Genomic DNA, 12,884 nt, shown 5'->3' with positions numbered 1-12,884 from the left:
TATATATTGTTCACATAGCTCCTCAACCGGATGAAATTAGAGTAAAAATTCAAAATTGAAGACGATGCCGGGCGATCCCTCTCCGCCGCCATCTCCTCCGCCGGTTTTGTCCTCCTCCGGCGGCTCCGCTGCCACCACGAAACTTCTAATCGTTGTATTGATCATCGCCTTCGCCATTCTCGCTTCAATCTCCTTCCACCTCGTCCGCCATTACCTCTCCCGCCGGCGAACCTCCTCAATCCCGCCGCTCTCAATTCCTCGCCCCCCGTCCTCACACACAGAACAACCCACCTCCAACTCGGCCACCTCGCCGCCGCCGCCATCCTATAAAAACCAACCCATCTCCTCCTTCCCGCTCGTCTCCCTCTCATCCCCCTCCACCGTCCTCCACAAATCCGCCGATTGCGCCGTCTGTCTCTCCCCCTTCCGGCCGCGCGACGATCTCCGCCTCCTCCCCACTTGCCGCCACGCCTTCCATCTCCATTGCATCGACATGTGGCTTCAATCCACCCCATCCTGCCCTCTCTGCAGATCACCGGCTGTTCCCGAAGAGAAACCCGGCCCATCCAACAGCTTTCAGGTAGAGATTGATCTGTCTTACTCTTTTGGGTCTTCGGTAGAACACGTTGTGGGCGAGGAGGTGGAGGCCGCGGTTGATCGCCGGGATAGTGTGAAGGAGGAGAATGGCGAGCGGGGAGATGAGGAGGAGGAGGAGGAAGGCGGCGGGCGTGGGTGGTTGAGGGAGTATTTGGATCGGGTGGCTTCTTCGGCTTCATCCTCGTTTAATTCTCTGACCTTCTCTGGAAGGTTAAGCAGCCATCGATACGACTCTGGTCCTATTGAATCGGTCGCCGCCGGCGATGGACGGAGTTGGGATGCAGAGGGGGCGGAGTGGGTGGAGGAGAGCGGCCTCGCCGGAATCTATCGATGGTTTGTGGGAATCTGACTGTAGCACAAATTTTTGTTTTTGAAAGAAGAATTTGAGTCCATTTCTGATCGAATTCAAACACTTTAATTGGTCGAAAAGATTGCTTTTTTTTTTTTTCTTCTGAAATTTCTGTAAATGAGAATTAAAACTGTTTGAATTCGATCAGAATTATAGCGCTGGGCATTGCATTGTATATAGTTCAGTTTTATGTATGCTCGCATACAAATTAATTTGTGGGAGAAATCACAATTTAATTATGTTGGATTTTATTTTATTTTTTAATTTATTTTGAGGTGAATTTAATATGTAAATTCTAATTAATTATTATATTATATTTATTTCAAAATAAATTTATTTTGTTAAATTTTGATCACAATATTTCGCTATGATTTTTTTTAATTTGAAAAAAAATTTAAATTAAATATGTAATAATTTCGGAAATTTCAAATAACTGGCCTTATGAGACTCAATAAATCACACCAAATTTATGAAAATCAATATATATTAAATCATGACTTTAATAATCTTAAATATTTATCAACTATAAATAAAGATACTCTAGGAGAAGCCGCTTAGTAAGACTAATTATTAATTATATATAATTTTTTTATTATGTGTAAATATAAATGATAATATTAATTGGTTTTAATACATAGCTTTTCATTTTTATTTTATTATAATAATAGTTCAAGAAATTATTTGTAAATATCACAATATAGCTTTCCTCATCTCCCCCCTCTACACCAAATTCATGAAATCCTCATATTCTCTCCCATTCACACCAAATTCACACCAAACCCTCATCTTCTCCTTGTCTATTCCCAACTTCTTGGAGAGCTCATTTTCTCCTATATTTTTTTAAAAACCCTCTTTCATTCCTATATTTCAAATGTCGTTATCAACGGGCGATGTGATGACCGGTGGTTGGCTGTCCGAACGTGCGGGCGTCCGAGCTAAATATTTTTCCATTGAAACAGACACTAGATTGCTCGAAAACCATGATAGAAGCTTGTCTGCCAAATGGAGCATCATAATTATATAATTTATTTAGTCCTAAAAGAATTTGTTTGGTATTATTTAAAATTTTAAGTTAAATCTTAAATAATGCCTAAATTTTAGTTAATTCTCACAAACATAGCTTTGAGGATTTCAAAAGTCAAAAGAAAATAAATAAGTTTATGAAAATATCTCTATAAATTTGACAAATGTTTGGCAAAATGTCATTAATTAATTGATTGAATTAGTCAGTCTCAACTAGGGTTATTTTAATTGTAACAACCAAAGACATAATTTTGGCAATGAAGATTATCATAATATTGAAAATGATATTTTGATGGCTTTTGACATATAGTTTAGAATGTATAAATATAATAGTTGAATAAAAAAATTTAGCTATTTAATCTTTTTTTTTTTTATTTCTACATGTTAAAAATTACAAAACACATTTATAACATGAAATAAATATATTTATAAATGCATGTATATGTTTATAGAATAGGCCAATACTTTACTTAGGTTATGAAGATTACTGCACAAGCCAAAATAACTTTTGAGCTCTCCAATATTGTTGGATTAGGGTGGGTGCGAACATAGTTGAACACGCTAAGATATTAATTCTTCCAGCAAACTATTATGGGAAGAAATGAGGTTATTATGTTTGATACGCCGCTAATAAATTTTCATCATTCAACACGGATCTCGAAATAATATTTTAAATAAAAAATATTCAAATCTTGATAAAAACTCATTCGGAGCTCCGATTTCAGTAAAATTATAGTCAAACTGACCGGCTCGATGAGAAGGACCCAACGATATAAAAGCTAGTCCAATCTGAATCAGATCAAGCCCGGATCAAATTATTAAACCACACTTGAAGGATTTCTGGAAGCATTTGAAAGGTCAAACAGATGTCAAATTTAGCGAGTTTATAGTCAAATCGAGCGTCTCGACAAGATGAATCTAGCGAGCCTAAGATTGCTCAATTCCGACACCGTTAAGACCCTCAAATATCTATCAAATATTATCTGATCGAGGGAAGCTCTCCGGACCGTTTGATCAAAATGGTTCATATTCCTGTATTAATTGCACCCAAAACAATGTAGATAGAGCCTCACCACTCACATGAAGAGGGAGACTTGAGAAAGAACCTGAGACTTTGAGAAAGAGCTCAAGCTAAACATCATATCTGTCATCGTCTACCTTCGTCGAACACCATCAATTGTCGTCGATCACCACCGACCGTCGGCAACCAACACCGACCTCTGTCGATCACTATCAACCACCGTCGATCACTGCTGACCTCCGTCGACCTTCCTCTACTGTCGTCGACCATCGCTGACCTTCATCGACCACCACCGACCGCCATCGATTTTCGTTGACTACCGTCGATCACCGCCGACCTCCGTCAACCACCGCCGACTATACGCCGTTAGTCAACGATATAACTTAGGAATCTAGTAACCATTTCCCGTCTGTGGGACAAGAGATCTCTGTAATCATCAATCAATAGTAGATTTTCACAATTGGGCTAGACCCATGACTTTTTCTCTTTCCGGATTTTCCACGTAAAAGTTTCTGGAGTCATCACTACTTGTTTCTCTTTCATCTCTGTGTGTGTGTTGAATTCTCGTACAACGTTAAGATGACAATCCATTACTCTACCGTCACGGATTTTCCAACACACATCAATGTTATTATATACATATATAACTAAATAATTAAATAATGTTTACAAGTATGTTTTAATTCCTGGTTTCATGAAATTATTGCAAATTGATGGAGGTTAGTGCAGTTGAACGGTGAACATAAAAGAGAATCATATCTTCTATGTTAATTTTAATCATCATTAAAGTTTATTGGTACAGTCGTTCCCCTATCGATTTTAAAATACTAATTTTCCAAATTAATTATATATTAAGAAACATTATTATCTTTTTTAATTTCTTTAATTTGCTCTGTTAAACCAAACAAACCTAACCGGTCGCCTATCACAACTGGATTTGTTTAACAAAGTGTAAGACTATTTAAGGATTCAACCAACTGTGGTCAACGGGTAGCCAAGATTTGGATTTGGTTTGGATAACATTTAAATTTGATTTTAATTTGTGTTGGGTTAGAGTTTGATTTGTGCTGCGGGAAAACCATTTAGTGGTTTGGCACAGACCAAATCAATCATACATGTTAGTTTTAACTTTGGAAGTGACGAGCTGCAGAGCTCCTTATTGCCTAGAAGGATTTTGAGAATAGCTCTAAAGTATGCTAACATTCCAGTGAGTTCCTCAGAACTGGATTACCTACCATCCTGATCTTCAAGCAAGCTCTTCTAGTCAAACTCATGCAACTGGTTGGACTTTCTCACTAAACTCATTGACAAATAATTGGCTACACCATCGGGCTTGATGAGAGCCAGAAGGGAGAGAATTTCCATCCGACAACATGCATATCATCATTTATTAAAAATACCTGCAGTCTTTTCGACAGCTAATCTGCTCCAACTCTGTACTATGTAGCATATAACCAAATTTTATATTTATTTTCTAGACTCTTATGTGGGTTCATAGACTTCATAGTATATAAATAAGAAAAAAAGAGAGAAGAAAGAGCAAAGAGGGGACCTCTCACGCTCTCTCTCAATCTACACTCTCAAGAATATGGTAAATTCGTGTATGACTTTAAATCAGCTCGAAAGAAATTCGATTCATAGTTTCAACTCAAAATCAATTAAGTAGGATTTGTGTTTTCCTTATAACCTCATTATTTAGTATGAAATTACATCTATAGGCATGAATAATTTTTTTTTTCCTTAAATTTCCTCTTGATGACAAATTAAAACTATGATAAATAGAGATTATAAAAAATAATACAAGTTGAAAATTATTATAAAATAAAAAAAATTTTTGGAAGATTTACAAACATACCACTAAATTCTTATGTGGGTGGTATTTCTGCAAATGCCCCAAAATTGTATATTTCATGAGGTGCAGATCTAATTATATAGTTCACCAACCATTTGACCCAACAATATTTTCTTCTCCGGTGGTTGAACCCCTAAACCAATGTTGGGCTTTTTATTTTTTAACATAAAGCCCAAAAAAAGTGTTTGTTAAGCCACTCTTGGGCCATGAAATATACATTGTTCCATAGTATTCAAGAGTTTTAAATGAAATGACAGAAAAGTAATTAATTTAAAAAAATGTAGGTTGTCAGATAGAATGTTTAAGAATTTTAGCTAAAATAAGTAAAAAAATTAATTTTAGAAAATTAAAAATGGATCATCATTAATTTAACATATGAATTATGTTAAAGAGGGAGAAAAATTTGAAGAAACTTAGAGTTTTTTTAGAATATTGACATAAATGATCATCTTTTGATATTGACCATTACTATTTAGTTACGATCACCTGATTGTTATTGCTTAACCATTAATGCTTGGCTACTGTCATCTAACTTCCGTCATTTGATTGACATCACTCAATTTTCTTCTCCAAATCATTGCAGCTATTTGACAGTTGAGACCAATGTAAGATTAGTAGAAAAATAGATTGATTATTAAATAGGAAGAAACAAAGGTTCAAACTTTAATGTTTTAACTAGCTCAAAGTAAATATAGTAATCAATGTTAAAACTATTGTAATATAATTTAAATGATAGAATAATATTACTATATGATAAAAGTATTAAAAAAACTCATAAATCAATAATGCTTTCAATAGTTATAAACTTATTTGATTTAAAACTTATTAAGATATAATTATATATGTAATTTAATATGTTACATATATTTTAAAAATAAAAAAATCAACATAGATGGATAGATATAAATAAAGTTTATTAAAATATATATTTTGTAATAATTAATAATAATTCATTGGAGGAAATAAGATTTAAAACCCTGTAACTTTAATATTGGTGAATAATAATTGGAATAAAAGTTTTATCTTTAGTCATAATAATTTATTTTGAGATGAACATCAAAAGATTTGCTCATTTATCCCATAAAAGAATTGGAATCATATAAACTCTTAATCACTTATTTTCATATACCTTTTTCTCACATCAATAATATTTGTATTGTCGGGATAAGCTGCATTAAAGAGTGAGGGTGAGAATTAAATGCTTGTAAACATTCAGAGTTAGACCTTGGGTGACATTGATGGATAAACATTTGATTCTATATGTAGGGTGACAACATGCATCAAAGTTAATTGATGATTAGTGGTAGTCAATAATGAACGATAATTACAAATGAGGACGGTTGATATTTGAAAAGAGAGGCTTTCTATTTTTTTGTGGAGGTTTATGATGATATATTTATGAACTTTTGGAGAGATAGTAAACTAATTTTATTAAAGAGATGTGGTATTTTTGCGTTGCTAAGGATGAAGATGAGATATGGGATTTGAAAGCTTAGCCAATAGCTTTCAAGGGGTACTTAAATCTTCAAGCATTGTAGATGAAGAGTGGATACTTATAAATGGATTATAGTGGCTTTACAATTTGATAAAGAAAATAATATTGAGAACACCTTGCTAGAATTTTAAGCATTAGATGAACATAATTTGGAGGGCCAGAGCTTGCACAATCGAAGACAAATATCGATGGTGTCGGGGGAGAGGAATTATGGTTTAGAAATAGCAAAATGACAGTAATTCCTCATCAAATAATTTTCATGAAGAGGGAATTAAATTGTGATAGAGAGGCTTCAACCCATAATAAATTTCAAATTATCTCATTTAAGAGTCATAAAAATATAAATGAATTCCAAATTATCCTTTCAATATAGGAAATAAAATCAGTTTGAAAAAGTAGCAATTAAAAAGATTATAAAAAAACTCTAATGAAAAAATCAACAACTATTTCATGTGTCCCCATTCTCTGAATCATTTCTAGATGTTTAATCACTTTTCTTATAAAAATAATGCTTAACTTGACGGTACAATGTCACTCATTATTCAATGTTGCTCATCAATTGATGTCCATTGACAATTATTAATTTTATTAGCCATTAAATCATCCATACCAAATACTTGGTAAAAGCATTAAGTTTCTCAAATTCAACTTTATTGGCCTACTCCAAGCATTTAGGGCATAATTTTTCATTTTTTATATATATTATAATATAAAAAATGTTTTCAATTTCCTATAATTTTATACTTTAGTCACTTTTTTCAATTCTCATCCTACATAATTTCAAGTTTTAAAAAAAATGAGTGCAAGGAATTATGCAATGCATTAAAAATAAGTAAAGTGCGAAAATAGCCCACTTCTATTTGCATGAGTCAATTTTCATTATAGAATTTATAGAAGTATCAAAATAATTCCTGTCTATTTAAAAATTAAATTCTAATATTTTTTTATGGAAACTATTCCGGCCTCCATTTAAAGAGTCTGAGATTAATTTGGCACTTCTATAAACTTTGAGACTAAAACGATCTCATGTAAATTGTCACTGACTATTTTAACGCAGTACTCATCATTTAGATCAATCAATTCTTACCATTGTTTCACTTGGGATCATTCCATATGTTTATGAATTTAAAGTAAATTCATGTAAACTTTTATAAATTGAGAATGATAATTTGTAAGTCTTGCTCTTTTTTATCACCCTATTCTTGAGAGATTTGATCAAAATATGGCTCTAACTCTGCTAGTCCACTACGACCTCGACCGCCCAACCATGCCATGAGCCCTTTGTCTAGGGCGAGCTCTTCGCCTCCTCTGCCCCCCCGATGCATCGCCACCTCTCCCTCCTCCGGCTTCTCTCCTCTTCTCCCACCGCCGCCGCCTCTCTTCCCATCCTCGCACGTCCTCTCTCCACCAATCTTCACCCCCCTCCCTCTTCTCGCCGCCGCCACCTTCCCCCCTCTTCCGTCTCCCCTTCCCTCTCCCCCTTCCTCAAAGAAGACGCCATCTCCACCCTTTCTTCCCTCTGGCTCTCCAACTTCCGCGATCCCTCCTCCACAATCACTTCTCTCTCCGACCACCTCAACCGGCCCGAGCTTTGGATTCTCTCCTACCAAAAGGTCTACGCCGATGAGACCGGCTCCTACCTCCCCAAATCCTCCATCACCCATTCCGCTCTCAATGACCTCCTCGCCCTTCGCAACGCCGTTCTCGACGGCCGTTTCCGCTGGGGAGCTCGCCTCGAGTTTTTCATCCGCTCCCCACGCGACAAGACCGATCTTTCCTCTCTCTCCAAGCGCAAGATTCGCGCCCTCCTCACTAACCCCCAACCCTCCCCTTTCCAGGACCGAATCGTCCAGGAAATCCTTCTCTTTCTTCTCGAACCCGTTTTTGAGGCAAGATTCTCTCAGAAATCATACGCCTTTCGTCCCGGCCGCACCGCCCACACGGTCATCCGCACCATTCGTCGTAGCTTCGCAGGGTATCTATGGTACATGAAAGGCGATCTCAGCACAATTTTGGATGGCGTTAAGCCTGGATTGGTTATCGGAGCTCTCATTCGAGAGGTTAGGGATAGAAAGATTATTGATTTGATCAAGTCGGCGCTTGTGACTCCCGTGGTTACTGGCAATCCAGCTAACGATGAAGCGAAGAAGAAGAAGAAGAAACGCAAGTACCAAAAAAAGAGAGTTTTGGGAGAGGATGAACCGAAGCCTGATCCATACTGGCTTCAGTCCTTCTTCGGATTTGCACCAGCGGAGGCCGATAAATACCCCAATTGGGGCCATTGCGGGGTTCTCAGTCCCTTGCTCGCAAATATTTGTCTCGATGAATTGGATAAGTGGATGGAGGGTAAGGTTAAGGAGTTCTATAAGCCATCCAAAGCTGATGTTATTTGGACAGGGGAGGAAGGAGACATAGAGCAGGGCAACACTTCATGGCCGGAGTTTGTGCCGACAAGCGGGCCAGACAAGACGAGGAAGATGGACTATATTAGGTTTGGAGGGCACATAATGGTTGGCATTAGAGGTCCTCGGGCTGATGCGGCTGAATTGAGGAAGCAACTAATTCAGTTTTGTGATCAAAGATATCAGCTCAAATTGGACAATGAAAGTGTTCCAATCGAGCACATTACAAAGGGAATCATGTTCCTTGACCACGTATTATGCCGGCGGGTCGTGTATCCCACTCTCCGGTACACCGCGACCGGAGGTAAGATCATCAGCGAGAAGGGTGTCGGCACATTGTTATCGGTGACGGCGAGTTTGAAGCAGTGTATCAAACAGTTCAGAAAATTGGAATTTTTGAAGGGTGATAGGGACCCAGATCCTCAGCCTTGCTTCCGAATGTTCCACGCCACGCAAGCTCACACGAATGCGCAGATGAACAAGTTTCTATCCACAATGGTGGAATGGTATCGGTACGCTGATAATCGCAAAAAAGTTGTGAACTTTTGTTCTTATATTATCAGGGGATCCTTGGCGAAGCTTTATGCAGCTAAATACAAGCTTCGATCGAGAGCTAAAGTGTATAAGATTGGAGCGAGGAATCTGCAGCGGCCATTGAAGGATAAGAAGGGGCAGTCACCGGAGTACAATGAGTTAATGAGGATGGGACTTGTGGACTCTATTGAGGGGCTTCAGTACACCAGGATGTCTCTTGTACCGGAGACTGATTACACGCCGTTTCCGAGGGGGTGGAAGCCGGATCACGAGAAGGTTTTGTTAGAATACATTAAGCTCGAGGACAGGGAGACTCTTGATGAGCAGAGAAAATGCATTAGGGAGCAGGGGCTTGTAACACCTCAGGATTATGTTTCAATGCTTGTTTGGAATTATAAGAAGAATGCTGTGTTGTTGCCTCCATTAGGAGAAAGTGATGCCCGGAGAGCTAAGGAAGAGCTGTTAGGGTTAACACTTGAGTCTGAAAATAAGGTTGGTGATGATGAAGTGAGTGATCATGTGCTGCAGGCTGCCCATATGTGAGAAGTAGCAGTTAAATTGTCTGGAAGGATTAAATTCCGGGTTTTTTTTGCAAAAAATAAAAAATGAAGCCAACAAATGTATGTGCCCATGTAATTTTAACTAAAATGCACTGTTAATTTATGTGTCATAGTTTAATTTTTGATTAGTTATTATTGTGTTATTTTATCCCGATCTGCACTGATGAAATCCATGCTGTGCTGTCTATGTGAGAAATTTTCATTTGTCAATATTCTCCTTACATGATACATTAGTTGTCAGCAGAATTCCATACTAGCATATATATTTGGAATCCAAAATCCCAAAGTTGCAATTTCAATAGATTTTCTTATCCATCATTTCATGTGGTAAAGGAAAATGATTTTTTTCCATTTAGATCTTTACATTACAAGCATTGTCTTGTCCGACTAGGTTACTGAATATACCATAACAACAAAAGCCTTTATCCCACTTAGTGGGGTCGGCTGCATGAATTCTTTTTCAATTGATTTAATGGATTATGTCATGATTTTTTCTACAAAAATTTTATGCTGGATGTCAAGTACCTAATACAACCATTCACTTTTCACACTCAGGGCTTGAGACTTGGAAATGACATTATTATTGAATGTAATTAAATTTTAATCAAATTGAGTATGGGGAATTATATTTTTTGTTTGGGCTTGTATCCTGTTTGTTATTTGCATGATTATGTTTTATTTTATGTTCTTATGTTTTTTTTTAAAATTTATTAGTCACTTGTTAACTGCACTAAATTTGTTGACAATTTAAATGGACCTCCAGGATAGTAAAGTTGAATTAATGCAGGGTGACTTAGGCGCTATTTGTATACTATTTTAATCGGGATTTAAGTAAGATTTAGTCTTACAATTCTTAAATTAAGAATAAACAACAATATTATTTGTCAGGATTCCATTGTCATGCCAAAGAGGTTTTTTAGATTTTAATCCTATCTTGAATTACTAAATCCTACTTGTGGCCAAACAACCTCTACAATCTAGGCTTAAATGGGATTAAGGATGATGCAAACAATATAGATCACATAAAAAAAAAAATCAAAATCAAAAGACATCTAACAACACTAACAAATATTTAACAAGGGAAATACCCCCTCACAAGTAGTTTTTTGCACTTGCATTGCACTCAAAGAATCACACATCCGCTAGTTAATTACGAGCTTGAAATAAAAAATATGAGATTTTATTGAATAAGAGCCAAAAATAAATTACATTGCTTTAGGTATCAATTTATAAATCCACATAGCTAAATTAAAAGGAAGCATGTTAACAGACTTGTCATAGGTGATTGAGGAAATTCTAAATATGAATGTATGGATAGAAAATATGGTAGAGAAGATGGGTGCTCTGCTGGTCCCTGGTTTTTCTTAATGCTAGTTTTAGGCTTGCTTTTCATATGTAATTTCATATCATTTTGGCCTAATTTAATGATTATGAGTTTAAGTAATTTTTGCCTTTAATTTACTTGTGTCCTTGATGTTTTTTGCATATCGCACATTCCATCAATTTTTCCTCTTATCAATTTTGCTATCCATTTTTTGTTGTATATATTAGGAATCAAAATTACTTGCTTGCTATCTGATGGTCTTCAGTCAACATATTCTATATACATTTGGATTCGAGTTTGTTCTGTGGGTTTATATGTTATTCTAAACTGTAGAGTGTATGGAATTGTTCTTTTGTTTTTGTTTTTTTTTTAATCTTTTTTTGGCGATGGTATTATTAAATTGTTAGAACAATGGTTAAAATGATGCAATTAGAAACATTCCCAATGCAATTTTGGAAAAAAAAAACCTTATATTAGCTGAATGAGACATATGTTTGAGTGTGTCGGAGCTTGCTTCAACACAATTTTGAAGAGGCACAATCCTCTAATATTAGGGCTTCAAAATATTAATTTATAAATCTAATATTTATGAGTAATTTTGTTTTCTTATTTCTCTATATCCAAACTGAGTTAAATTTATCTCGTTACACAAAATTTATACATTATACTGAATATATTTTCTTAAAATTTAGTTAAGTGGTGCATTCGGTTTGAAGATGACACTCCTAACTTATAAAGATTTTGCAATTAAAATATTGGGTCAGATTGAATAAAATTGGAGTATGCCTAATGAAGTTCATGTAAAGAGTATAAATCATTTGCCTATCAAGTTCATGTCTAGAAGATAATTCATATGACTACTTCAACGATGAACTCATTGATTTATATCATGTATAACAAGAAATTAACAAAGTGCATTTGAAGAAGTCAATTTTTGAAGATGATGAAAATCCATTAGTTAGTAATGATATGCCATTGGACGATAGATATTTTGCTGAGATTGAAATTGAAGTTAGCTCATCAAAATTGCAAGAAGAAAGTCTTAATGTTGACATTTTTAATGGATGAAGAAATAAAACCAACACAAGTCAACTTAGGAATAGAAAATGTCAGTACAAGATTTTATGTAATAGAAATTCTAATCATCAACATAGATATTTTTTAAAAATTTAACTAATATTTTTATTAGTTTTTATTTGATTAGGGATGAGAAAGATGATGAAGATGAAGATGAGAAAAGCTAGGAAGATGTTGACACAAATGGGAATGAAGGAGAGAAAATAATTAACTATACTGTTGATTCTTATGAAAACTCTCTAAGCGATAAGAGTGGTGGAATTTTTTATTTCATAAATTTTGATATTAATATCTTAGAGTACTTGTTTATGTTAAATTTTGCAGTGAATGGGGCATTTTTATGATATTTGCTTTGGTTGTTATAATCTTATCTTGATGTTTGTATGTTTCTTATTATTTCATTTTTTATTAACTTAATTTAATGGTTGAATTTTGAGGTTTATGCCTTAAATGTCTCCAGGATAAAAAACATTTCAATATCCGATTGTACAATTTCAAATTTTGGTTAGAAGCACCTAACTGTAGCTATCAAGAGGATATATTCTATTGCCATATTCTGCATTGTCACTTATCTGCTGTTCTTTCTAATACTTGTTAAAATGTCTTTTGTCCTTCCATATTTTTTATGTAATTTTAGCAGGCTCTCATAT

At 35.4% G+C, this 12,884-nt stretch overlaps 2 protein-coding genes across 2 annotated transcripts; both read left to right on the top strand.

Annotated features, from left to right (window-relative positions):
- Window positions 1-23: 23 nt before the first annotated feature.
- On the top strand, window positions 24-1,125 carry LOC110022809 (E3 ubiquitin-protein ligase ATL4-like). Its single transcript, XM_020721920.1, has one exon. It carries the CDS (start codon window positions 65-67, stop codon window positions 944-946), a length of 882 nt encoding a protein of 293 aa, XP_020577579.1. The 5' UTR covers window positions 24-64; the 3' UTR covers window positions 947-1,125.
- Window positions 1,126-7,545: 6,420 nt separating this feature from the next.
- Window positions 7,546-9,995, top strand: LOC110022811 (uncharacterized mitochondrial protein ymf11). Its single transcript, XM_020721925.1, has one exon. It carries the CDS (start codon window positions 7,657-7,659, stop codon window positions 9,814-9,816), a length of 2,160 nt encoding a protein of 719 aa, XP_020577584.1. The 5' UTR covers window positions 7,546-7,656; the 3' UTR covers window positions 9,817-9,995.
- The last annotated feature ends 2,889 nt before the right edge of the window (window positions 9,996-12,884 follow it).

This window comes from Phalaenopsis equestris, unplaced genomic scaffold (genome assembly GCF_001263595.1).
Source record: "Phalaenopsis equestris unplaced genomic scaffold, ASM126359v1 Scaffold000202, whole genome shotgun sequence".
Lineage (NCBI taxonomy): Eukaryota > Viridiplantae > Streptophyta > Magnoliopsida > Asparagales > Orchidaceae > Phalaenopsis > Phalaenopsis equestris.
The sequence above is the reverse complement of the archived record's forward strand: the minus strand, read 5'-3'. Positions and strand labels throughout refer to the sequence as shown.